This window comes from Aulostomus chinensis, chromosome 14, assembly GCF_037954235.1.
Source record: "Aulostomus chinensis isolate RoL2024-O1b breed Wild chromosome 14, RoL_Achi_v1.0, whole genome shotgun sequence".
NCBI lineage: Eukaryota > Metazoa > Chordata > Actinopteri > Syngnathiformes > Aulostomidae > Aulostomus > Aulostomus chinensis.
Genome location: NC_141333.1, coordinates 3,263,001 through 3,275,543, shown reverse-complemented (window position 1 = coordinate 3,275,543; position 12,543 = coordinate 3,263,001). Strand labels below are relative to the sequence as shown.

The window sequence follows — 12,543 nt, the reverse complement described above, 5'->3', positions numbered from 1 at the left end:
TGTCCAACAGCAGCAAAACAAAAAGTGACTCAAGATGAGGAAAGATTGTGCTATTATTCAAAATTGGTATGAAAACACAAGGTTTTTTCCCACTAAGGTGAAAAGCAATTCTCATAGCTGGAGGTAGAAGCAGCGTGAGTCTATTCATCTTTGGAGGAGTGATGTACAGGATTCACTTAGAGGTCATGCAGATGTTGTATTTTATGGCTGACAAAGAACAAATCTGAATATGAGCGTACTGCTCAGGGCGCACAAGCTCTGGCTCATCCACTCCAAAATTACAATTTAGGGTTACTTTTCCTGCTCACATCATCATGGTGGATTTGCTCCCCTGTAGCAGCACACATGTCACTGACAAACATGTAAAGGGTCCTAATGGGAGACTGTGTATCGAGTGAGTTTATATAACATGTCTCCTCTTTCAGACTTCTGTTGAATGTGCTTGCATGCAGCATTGGTGTGTCCTTTTCCTGTACTAAGTGTGTGTCCATGTGACATTTCAGGGAGTTTGGCCGCTGGAAGGTGAACAGCTTGGCCCTGGAGAGACAGGAGAACAATGGCTTTTCCTTGCCACTGGACCCTGAGTTCCTCCACACCATTAGGCAGCTGGGCAGGAGGCCCAGCCTCAGCACCATCACTGACAACATTATTAGGAAATACGGAACCCACTTCCTGCTCTCTGCTACATTGGGAGGTAAATAAAGTAGATAAGATGCGGTTCTTTTGTTGTTATTGATTTCTTCAGCACGAGGGAGAGAGGAGAAAATCAAATCGTATGTTGTGTGTATCCAGCAGCTTGACGCAGGACATCTCCCAAGGACTTTTTAAGTCTTTGAATTGTCTAAAGAGATTAAACTACCCTTGATGTAGAAATGCAATTGTATGTTTTTCAATGTGCCATTTTTCTCCTTTCTGCCTCTAAACATATCCTGTCCCACATCCTCCTTGTGGTTGTAAACAAGACATGACACTATGACGATGTTTAAATGATATTAGAACCAGGCACACAGCATCGCAGTTCTATCACACTGATAGGCATGGGAATCCATTTAAGACCTGGTACCATCTGGTCCATTGATATCATTTGCCTTCATGTACGATCCCCCTTTCATGCCTTCCACTTAGTTCCGAGCACCTTACAAAACAGCGCAAACAATGATGTCATGTGCGTTTGCAGAAGCCAGTCAGCGAGCAGGACATAGTCGCTGCAACGTCTGGTTTCATTTCACACAAAATGACTTCGCTCAGCGCCTGTGACATCAAGGTGAGCCCAGATGCCGCCGAGAGGCGGCATCCTGACTGGAGTTTGTGAAAACAAAGCAGGACATGGAGAGACAATGAGCCCAAAGCAGCCGTGTCTTGTCCACTCTTTGGATGAAGCAGAGTTCTTCCCAGCCAGTCAGCAGACATGTCTCAGGAGCTGATGAAGGATGGTAGTACTGCCCTGACAAGCTGCAGAGATGGGAACAGCCTGTAACTTCCACTTGTAGCATGCTACCATTAGCTTGTATTTGCTTGTCCTCTAGGCAAGTAGCAGAGCAGAGAAAAAAATAACACAAAGCTTCAAAAAGGCATCAAAGATCTGTACTGATAGACTTACAGACTCCAAACTGTGAAATGAGATGTTCCAGTCAGCGGTATTTGATGATGTCACCTGGGCTCTGTTCGCTCCGTAACTGGTGACATAGACCAGACACATTTTAGATTGAAGTATTTGGCTTATTTTGCGCTCTGAAATGATAGTTAATACAAATTTATGCTTTGTAAATTATGTCTTATTCTGTTTGAAAACCATCATCATAATCCATAGGAAGGAATCGATGGAGAGTCTCGTCAAGAAGCAGAAACGATCATTGCATCAATATTGATAACAGCTTAACAATTCTATAACCTTAAAGCAGGTTATGTTTAGAAGCTGGTCACCCTGGGATTGGATGGTGGGCTTCTGGGTGTTATTCAGAGCCACCCCTCATTTCTCTACAGCTCAGACATCTTGTCCAAATGTCATTAACTCCTGTACTGAAACCTCGTGTATTGTGGCGTCTGGGCCGTCGCCATGTTGTTTTATTGTACGTAAAGCTCACACACCAGTGACTCCGTTCTTGTTCTGTCTACTTGATAAACAGGGAGGATTTCGCAGTGGAGGCAAGGGTCAAAGACTGAGGTGTCACTCTTGGATGAACCTGACAATAATCTGGCAGAGCTCCCCCTCCGCTTTGTGAAGCTTCATAGTGCAGCAACATTACTGTTTTGATTCATTCTCACTTGTTTGCAGAGGGCAGGTTTTTCAGAGGAAATGCTCTAAATCCCAATGTAGAATACCTACTTTATCTCCAGACCTCAAACAGACACAGTTAACAACTAGCTGATGAATATAATGGAGTATTTAGCTGCTAAGGAGACAGATATTTCCCTCAGGAGGTGCTCGAGAGCAACAAAGGGAGGCAGGAGAGTGATTGTTGGACCGCTGCCCTTAAAAGTGACAAAAAAGCAGTTCAAGCAGGTTTAACACCTTTTTATCCACAAGAGTGAAAGGACAAACATTTTGCAAAGGACATTTGGGTTCTCTCAATGATCCCTGAGCGCTGAAAAACATCAGGGTTCATGCCAAGTTTGCACCATGAAAAGAGTCCGTAAGAGCTTTCAAAGAGTGCACTGCTTCACTCTAACCTTTCACTGAATGTAAGGTTGCTAAGAAAACACTGGCGAAACATATTATAAAAGCATGCGTGAAACCACACTGTCAAGCTGCACAGTCAGACTGTTAACTCTGAGCTGCGAGTCAAACAAGAATAACTCGCAATCAGACGTCAAGCATTTGCTTCACTTCAAGGAGAAAAAGATCTTTGAGACCAACTGCAGTCCTTTTTTCTTTTTTTTTGCTGACATCCGGACAAAGACTGGTTAATAAACTCGATTGTCCTCACCAGTCAATCAAACTGTTCTTTGCTGGTTTCACCAGGCTTCTATCACCAAAAGGCGTGTGAATGGCATCCTGTTTCTGAAGTCATTTTGTGTGCCTTCATCTCAACGCATTTACACTTTCCACGTGCCATTAAAGCAGTTTAGTACTGCTAATTAATTCATTAATTCATTCATTAATTGAGTGAGCCATCTGGGATTCCTGACGTTGGTAATTATTTTATTTTGAGCTGATCTTTTCCTAATCCCAACTAAGTGTTTTTATGTGCCTGAGCCTAACTGGACCTTAAACATAGGACTGTCAAACCCATGATGAGACACTGGATTTTCTGCTGATACCCAAAGAAATCTGCAGTATTCTGCATTTATTTTTCATTGCTGCGTTTTGCAGCTCATCAACGTTCAGGTAAGCTCTGCCCTGCTCGGCCCCAATCTGGTGAGGGAGAAGGTTGGGTTGCCAGGAGCCAAAACCACCACCAAAAGTTTGTTGTAGTTCTGCCCAAATCAAAGCTAGCGTGACGTCACTGGTTCATGAGACATTCATCAAAAACTGAAACTGTTAAAATATGTTACTGTGACTGCATGGCCAATTTCTCCCATAACACATCTTCAGAAAACATTTGGGCGTACCGATTGGTTGTGAAACGAGATTGTTTGTAGGTCGCCAGCATGTTGAAAACAGTCGTCTGCCAATGACGTCACTATATCCTCCCAGTGGAAGTCTATGGAGCCTGAAATGACACGTGGAAAACAAAGAATCCATGAAGAAAGTGCCTTCCTCCAGATGTAGTGGATCCTATAAGACACCCCTCTACCAAAGTTGAGGGATAAGACTTATAATTTTTGCATTATCCTGATGAAAAAAACACAAACAAATGGCATCTAAAGCATCCCGTCCATGTGGATGTAATACAATTCTACAATTCTACAATTTCATTTAGCAGACGCTTTTGTCCAAAGCGACGTACAACACAAGCAAGAATTTAGACCTAATTAAGGAAATAACATGACTTTACTTGTCATTAACACATCACTAGATGCTTTTCTGTACCGTGCAAAGTGATGAAATGTGGGTGGAAGCAACATTTTAAAATGTGATAATAAGCAAGTTGCAATTTCTTGCTATCATCACTCTCAACACGTAAAATCCTGCCCTTGAAGATACATGTCAGTAATTTATTTAGCTCCAAACACTGCATGTTTTCTCTTCCAGAGTAGGTGTTATCTATTCCCACTGGTAATGCATTATATTGCAGCTTGGGTGTCTCTCCAAATTAAAACTACATTCCCCTCAAAACCTATTGCTCTGTGAAAGGATTGTTCCATCAATCTCTCACTCCTTTGACTGCATGTCAATTTCTTTCCCCTTGAGAGCCTTAACTGTTTGTACTGAAAGACTTACTTCCATAAATCCTACCATTTTGCGCTGTACAGCAGGAATTTTATCACCAAATGTAACTTGTGAAACTGGTCAAATGAGCTCAGTCAGAGGCTATTCTAACTGCTCTGTTTGTTTGATGTGTCTTGGGAGGAAGATCTTTTGTGTGTGTCTATTAGGGAAGATTCATTCAGTATGTGATGTCGGAAAAAGTCAAATTTATTGTGTTAGTCTGACAAAAGCAGGCTTTTATGATACGTTTTCTCGTCTGACTGAAGTCAAACTGGGTCAGAATCTTTTCCTGTGCATGTTCCATATGATTCACTGTGGTGATCAACCTGGAAAACAACCAGTGAAAAGTCAAGGGGGCTGTCACCATGGCAGGCAAAGCAATGGCAGAAACAACATTTTTCTGGATACAGAGACAAACTTGAGGCTATTTTAGTTGAAGGAGTTTTTGTTTAATAGCCTTTGAATTTGAATCTGCTGTTTGCACGCCGCTTGCTGGTGGTCAACTCATTCTGTGACCAAAAAAAGGGGAACTGGGAGAAAGTCTGACAGCTGCAAGTTGTAAGGACGCGTGCAGCCACCTGCTGTTTTGGAGGCAACATACTTAATGAATGTTAATCATGAATGAATTGATTCTCCCCTGGTCATGTGCCCTGGGGTGATGGAAGTCCAGTTAAATGATCTAATCCCACTCTAAACATACATTGACTTAACAGTGCATGTAAGCACATTGATTAATGATGTTTGCATATGTGTGTTTGTGTGTGTGTGTGTGTGTGCGCGCGCACACGTGCGCATTTATAGGGGAAGAGTCACTAATGATCTTTGTGGACAAGCGGAGGTTGAGTCGGACGTCTGAAGTGAGTGACTCCAATGGTACCGCGGTGACTCTGGAGGCTCTGCACCAGCTGGCTGCCTCCTACTTCATCGACAGGGAGAGCACGCTGCACAAGCTGCACCACATCCAGATCGCCTCCACCGCCATCAAGGTAGAAACGCGCCGCCCTCTTGAACCCAAATCACATGCTGAACATCCAAAGCTTTGAGTTGCTCTTTATCACCTTCATTATTCTTTTTAATCAAAAATTGCAGTGGTTTTGTGAAGACTTCATTCATGATGGATTCACTTCAATAAATGAGTGTAATTATTGCTAGTTTGGGACTTTTCAATGGTAACGTGCAATCAATCGCTTAGCTCAACTATTTCTGCCCAACTGGGCTTCTTATTTTCTCCTGCTGTGGATTTACAAAATTAACTGAAAGCCCCCAGCGTCATGGTCGGAGATGCAACCAATGATTATTGTCTCGATTAATCAATCTTTTAGTCTATAAAATGGGGGGGGGGGGGGGGGGGACACATTGAAAATTGCTCATCACAATTTCCCAGAGTCCTCCAACATTGTACATCCCAAAGGCCCTCTGTATCGTTAGAAAAAGACTAAAATGATGAATCAAATATCAAAATAGTTCACATACGTCATCGGGGTTGTTTTCAACGACAGCAGCGTGGTCACTTGTTTACCTCCGCCAAGGCGGTGATGTGATCGTCAGTGTGAGTCTGTTGGTTTGTCAGCAGCTTACCTCAAAACCTATTCACCAGCTTTAGAGCTGTTTCTCTGGACATTCAATGGACACATTTCAGTCAGATTTCTCCTGGTACTGCGCATCACTGATCCGGTGGTTCTGTTTGGGGCCTTTTGTGTTTGTTTGAGGATGATCTTGACGATCCTAAGCTCATTAGCTGTAGTGTGGAGGTATTCGCTCTCCAAGAGCTCCAACTGCCTCAGTTCTGGAAGTACGGCTCCTTCTAAAAAACACAAATCAAAAATGATTATCTTCTGATGTGTCAGCTTGTGTTGTCACAGCACTTCAGTAGAGTATCTTGAATAGAACAACAGTGGAGGCATTTCACTGAGATGACTGAAGTATTTCAAACAGTATTACAGTTCCTCTCACAAAGGTCCTGGTAATATTTCCTGACAAATTAAAAATATAACTCAATATGCCAAATGTTGCCTTCCCTCAAAGAAAATTGCTGGATCTGGAACATTTTCAGACTTTGCTGGGCTCCCTCCTGGGCTAAGAAGCATCTTCGGTCAAATTTGCATGGAAATCTGTCCGTAACCATTTTTTTTTAATACTCATGCTTACAGACAGAAACCGAGAAAAATTCAAATGTACTTGGACAGCGCAGACATCCGCCCGGGCCAATGCCACACCTCTCTCTTGTATGCAGATCAGGACCATAAACCATCATAAATATATATATATATTTATTTATTTTTTGCGTAACAATCCAATTAATATTTGAATGAAAGTGTCAATCAATGCCCTCTCTGGCAGTGATGGAAAAAAACCTACAACAGTCATAAAATATTAGATTCTGATATAATTGGATTCCTTGGTGCAAGTATTTATTAATATGATCACATCTATAGTTGGTGTCCTTATTCAGATTGCATTGTGTACACACGCTATGAGGCTTTGTTGTGATGCTGGTGATGTCAGTGGACACACACACACACACACACACACACACACATGCGCAAAATGTGCTCCAGAGACTCGCAAAGGGCTCCTCCATGTGTGCATTCATGTATGTGGAGCAGCACACGATGCATATCAAGATATGCTTGTGTATGTAAATATCAGCCTGCATCTTTTACTGCTTAATACCTTCAGGGAGTGTTCATTCATCACTCTGTCAGTTCTTATCAAGCAGAATAAACGGAATCGGCTTCGTTTGCCCTTTGCACTGAAGACTGAATCTTCCATGTGTTTCCTCACGCAGCTTTAATGTGTTTTTACCCACTTGTGGCAAATAAGAGATTAAGGACACAGAGTAAAGGTAAAACCCCGTCTGACACTCCGTCGCCGTCTTTAGTCTGATTGTCACAAGCACTTTGCCGTGTTTACATCTGTTCCTGTAACACCGGCGTAATCTCGGGGGCCACCAGAACCAGAAACGTCTGACTGGACTAATAGATCCGTGTTTGTTCCTGGAGCACCATCTATATTCTGGTCTGCACCGGGGCTTTTTTCTCTTTAATATCATGTCTTTGTGTAGAACTGCTGCTTGGTATGTGAGGACGATGCAAGATTATGAAGCATGTAAATGAGGGATGCATGATAATATCAGTATTCATCAGTATCTGATCATCTGATGGCCCATATTTACCAGTTTTGCACCAGTTTCTTCATTTTAGCTCTTCATCTGTTGTTTATGATGAGGAAACAATGTGGTTAACATATAATTGATGTGCTCTTGCAAATATTTTACGACATCATTTCAACTTGTTTTGAGTTGCTACATCCTGCAATAGATTATCAACTCATAAGTCTAAGTTGCTGATTCATTCGAACGATCATTTATATTTTATTGATTTAAAGCTGAAGCCAGCTCCAAAATATTTGTCCTCAATAGTAAAAATTTGCAAATTTGGTCTGTGTTCATAGTTACATTATTTGGGGATGAAGATGACATTATCTTGATGACTGCTCCAGTTTTTACTTGTCAAAATGGAGCAACACTTGTCCTCGAGATCCAGGCTGATGACTCCTAGTTTCTTACCTTTTCTGACAGACGGACCAAAGATATGCAGTTTACAAGGATAAAATACTAAAAAGAAAAGAAAAACTGCCAATGATTCGCATGGAACAAAATGTTTATGTCAAAATCCTCAAGCCAGATGTACAAAAGTATGAATATAGTCATTCTCCAATATAGAAATAAAACATGTGAGGATGTGAATATCTGGATGTTTATGCTTCTCCATCCAATCACAGTTCTGGGTTGCAGGCTGAGGGACAAGTGGCCGAAAATAATCTGACGGCGTGAATTTCGGGAAGTTGGTGCAACACTAATTATTGTGTGACTCTGGATTGGAGGTGTGTGATCCGTCATCGGGAGCATTGCAAATAAGCAGGCTCCTGCTGGCACCGGCCAGTTTGACTCTGCTGTTGGACGACGCCACGGCAGAAAATGAAGCCATGAGCTCATCTGTTTGAGGGCAAGGTTGTGTCCTGCCTCCCCCACCAGCGACTCTCTCAATTGAAATGTGGACACTGATGCTCTTCACCTGGTGCTGGAAGCAACAACGCTTCTTTTTTTGTATGTCCAGAGCTCAGAACTAAGTGAATATTTGTAGTTCAGGTTCATATTTCATTCCTCATTTTGTTGGTAATACCACTGTTGAGACGGCCAAACAAAATAGCTCTCCTCCTCTCTCCAACCATCATTTCAATTTCACTCTCGGTGAAATTGCATTTTTTTTCTTTCTATCTAAAGAATGAATGAATGAATAACAACAGTGATTTAAATGGAAATGAGCTAATTGGCGGAGCTGCAGCCTCTTGTAGGAGTTGACATTTGACTCGTGCGTGTGCAAACCACAACAGGTGCAGAAAATGGAATGACATGGAAAGTGTACCTCTCACATTCTTGTGAGATTTTTGTTGCACCGCAGCTGCTCCAGTGAGATTATGCCTCCATAGTCAGGGGGGCAGTAATGCACCCTGAAGCTGGTTTGCCATTTAATCGCCATTAAACCCCATATGCAGGCTCCAGTTAACCTACCGTTTCACAAGCAGCAGTTTGAAGCTACAACTGGAACGCGTGCACCCTGGTGAGCTTGACCTGGGTCATACAACTACAACTAAACAACCTCGTGGCAACTAAACATCTATGGAGTTAAAATCATACAATACTGAAAATGATAAAATGATTATATGGTATTTTTGGGAAGAAAGAATATTTTAATGTTTTTTTTTTCCCAATTTCTAATGTGTAACGAGGATTTGTTGATGCATTTACACGTCTGCTGAATGTGATCACAGCGGTTCCCTGGCAGCTTCTGGAGGCGGTTTGGTCCATCGGGTCATCATCCATCCTCTGTGCATGTCTGGTCCATTTACTTCAACTTTCATGTGATCAAGTACTACCAAATTACAATCCCATCACAGCAAATGCATTTTAATGCCAGGTGTAAATGGTGTGACTGTAAAAACCAGGTGCAAAATATACATAAAGCAGTTTTCAGTGAGGAGCACGACGCAGAGTTTCACTGGTAAAGCAGAATCAGTGACTGTTTTCCTCATTCTGACTGTGTAGCTTAAAAAAAAACCGAAGTAACTCGCCATTTTCGAAGGCATTTTTCATGGACTTACCCTCAGTGATCCCCGCCATACAGTCCATCAGAGATAAAACTGTACAGTCTCTAAAGTGTATTGGCAAGAGGAGCTGATTTGGCAGCCACCACTGAACCAAAGTGCTGCTAAAACCCCTCTGATTGAGCTGAATAAAGAAAAAGCTCAGGGGTACATATGTTTGTGAGGCGCTTTCAGGTGACTGATGTAAAATATTCACAGTGTCAGCAGCCTTTAATTCTGAACATGGGCTTTTACCTCACCCCAATGAAGATGGATGCCAAAACAAAGCAGGCTCTAAGAAGAACACCGGTCCTCTGGTTTTAAGAGATAACATTTTTGAAATGGTAGAAATACCTGGCCTGAAGGCCTGTACAACTGAGCACAGCAGTACAGAAAATAATCAAAGTCAGGGTAAAATGAGACGGATAGGAGTGCAGACAAAAATGGCCCTGCCGTTACATTGTGTGGTAAATGAGCCCTTCCATTTCAGTAATTTCTTTCGAGAGCCTCTGTCATTTGTCAAATTGTTTGTCCAAGGAGTTAAGGTGTCATATGAAACTGAACCGAAGACACAAGGAGAAGAGACAGGCCCTATTTAGCAAGCCTTTTAGCGCAGGATGGAGTTGCAGGAGGTACACGGGACATGCCGCATCAATCAATGCTCTTACTTTTAATTTGCAGCCCGGGCTCCTCTGTATCGAAGATTCATTAAAGTGAGGTTGGGAGGAGAGTATCATTGACGGGGAGGAGAAGTTATAAGAAATGTTTGACCCAATTTGCTGTGCGTGCCTCGAGTGTTCAGTCAGTCATGCGGCGTTACGCTTCATTTGCTGCAGCAGAAGATTGGGCTTCAGAAATCAGATATTGGCTGCTGAGGAAAGATGCAGTTCTCGGAGTTTGGATATGTTTTGAAAAACAAACTAAAAACAACCCCAAAAAACAAACACATTTCAGGGGGGTTGTCATCAATATGGATAAATAATTCATACATGCTGACTGGTTTCAGACATTAATGTCTCCCTTTTGTGTTTCCACAATCTCTTCAACCATTTTAACCCTCATCAAGAAGTAAAGGTGCATAAAGGTGCTTTCACACCTCCATCATTCAGTTTGGTTGAACGATACTCTGATCGATTGGTCCCTTTGGTGTCCTTCATCAATCAGAGCAATCAGACTCGGGTGTGCACTAAATTGGACCAAATCATCAGTCCTTGTTGAAGACCTGGTCTTGGTAGGTGCACCACTCTTGCTCCGACCCAACAAGGGAGCCTTATCCGCTCTTGTAATCCTGCGTACTTTGCATTTTCGGATGTGTCAGATCATCTAGGAAGAAGCAGATGTAAGATAAGATCAGCAGATTCGAGCAAGCATGCTATGAAAGCGTCTTCTGGCTGACCAAAGTGTTTTTCTCCAGCTGAAATACCGGCCATCGTGATTGGACGAGTGGGCGCAAAAGAAGACAAGACACGTGTTCAGCTGCTGGCGCTTGCAGCGTAGCTTAAAAATGTGGCGCTCCCATTAAAAGTAATTAAGATGACATGTTGGTTGCAGGAAAAAGCCCCTTGTTGGACACAAGGCCTATAGGCCTCTCTCAATGACTTCTTATATATTAAAGACTAAAAAGCTGTCAAGACATGTAAGAATTCAGCTTCCCCCGGCAATGATGCCTCTCTAATCTTCAGCTATGTTGAAAAAAAAAAAGATCAAGCTTAGAGGGCAAAAATAAATACACAGAATCAAATTTGCTCTCATGGCCTCTTTTCAAGCGCCTGGTACAATTACATAAAATAGCATAGCTTAGTTTAAAGAGACTTGTGGTGGATATATCTCCACATATCAAATTTATTTCCAACATTTTCCACCAAAGATTCCCCTCTGCTCCCCTTGTGGCTTTGAGCTGCTTTTTTCCTTCTTTTTTGAGGGCGCACAATAATCTCATCCTGTTGCTATTTTCTCCCTCTTCCCCTTTATTCTTGCTTATAAGCTTATCCCTCACTGCTTGACATTAGAGTGTAAGCCAGAGCAAGAAAGTCGTCTAAAAAATCCTCAAAGACTGTATAAACAGGCAGAAATGCATCTCAGATGCAAATGTGGATTTGTGCATCTACTGCGCCTCGTGATTAAGCTAACGACAATTCTTGAAGGTGCAGCGAATAGGGCAATTTAGAAATGAGCGATGGTTTTTCATCAAACATTAATGCTGTGTTGTACTTTTTTTTTCCAGTGTGAAGAAAGTGCAGCCATTTAAAGTCCATTGTTGCTGACACATATGACAACTCAAGCTCACTAAGTGACATTTTATGCTGTTTTGTGGAATTATTCATATGAGCAGCACTGAATCTTCATCAAGAAAATGTTCTCAGGTCATAATATTAAAATCGTAGGCTTTTCAATAATGCATGTGCTTCAGGACCATCTGTATCAGCAGACCATGTTAACAGGCCATAAGTAGGCCCACTGGGTTGCACGGCTGGAGTTCACACCGGTGACACAGAGGCTATAATCCATCTATACACAGTGCAAGACATAAATCTCATTTCGATAGTACTAGTCTTTTAATTTGTAGACATGTTTCCTTTCATCGTGCCCTTTTTATCACATTTATTAGCTGTAAATATTCAGTTCCAGCCGCTCGATAAAATCAGATAATAGTTTGTGCTGACACCACGCACCGAGAAAGATAGAAATGAAATTAGATTAGTACCTCTACCACGGAGTTTGTATTTTCATTTTCAAATGAAAAAAAATTAGCAAGATAATTCAAAAAGCTATCAGATATTCACTAAAGTTGGTGGAGGCGCAGAGCAAGGGGCCGAGATGGAGGCATTTAGCAGCGTGAGAAAGGAAATATTTGACATCGTCGGATCTTCTCCTTAATTCGTCTCAATTTATTATCAATAAATCAACTTTTTTTAGGCTGTTGGTCCTTGTTAGTCTTTGCCATGCTGTTATACACTTGCATTTTAAGCGTGTGTGTGTGTGTGTGTGTGTGTGTGTGTGTGTGTGTGTGTGTGTGTGTGTGTGTAACCAGAAGCACTGAGCATGACAGAAAGTCTGCTGCTTCACAGTAGAAACTGGTGAAAAGC

At 42.0% G+C, this 12,543-nt stretch overlaps 1 protein-coding gene and 1 long non-coding RNA gene across 2 annotated transcripts in view; one reads left to right on the top strand and one right to left on the bottom strand.

Moving 5' to 3' along the window:
* LOC147249456 (BMP/retinoic acid-inducible neural-specific protein 3-like) overlaps nucleotides 1-12,543 on the top strand; it is a 47,518-nt gene that overhangs the window by 13,029 nt on the left and 21,946 nt on the right. Inside the window, exons 3-4 of the mRNA XM_086224305.1 lie at nucleotides 504-694; nucleotides 5,114-5,298. Coding sequence (XP_086080431.1) covers nucleotides 504-694; nucleotides 5,114-5,298 — 376 coding nt within the window. The remainder of the gene's footprint in view (nucleotides 1-503; nucleotides 695-5,113; nucleotides 5,299-12,543) is intronic.
* On the bottom strand, nucleotides 1,630-6,145 carry LOC147249457 (uncharacterized). The gene is made up of 3 exons (XR_015119241.1): nucleotides 5,891-6,145; nucleotides 3,553-3,653; nucleotides 1,630-1,676 (listed from the first exon to the last, which is right to left on the bottom strand). It is a non-coding gene; the product is annotated as an uncharacterized LOC147249457 (long non-coding RNA).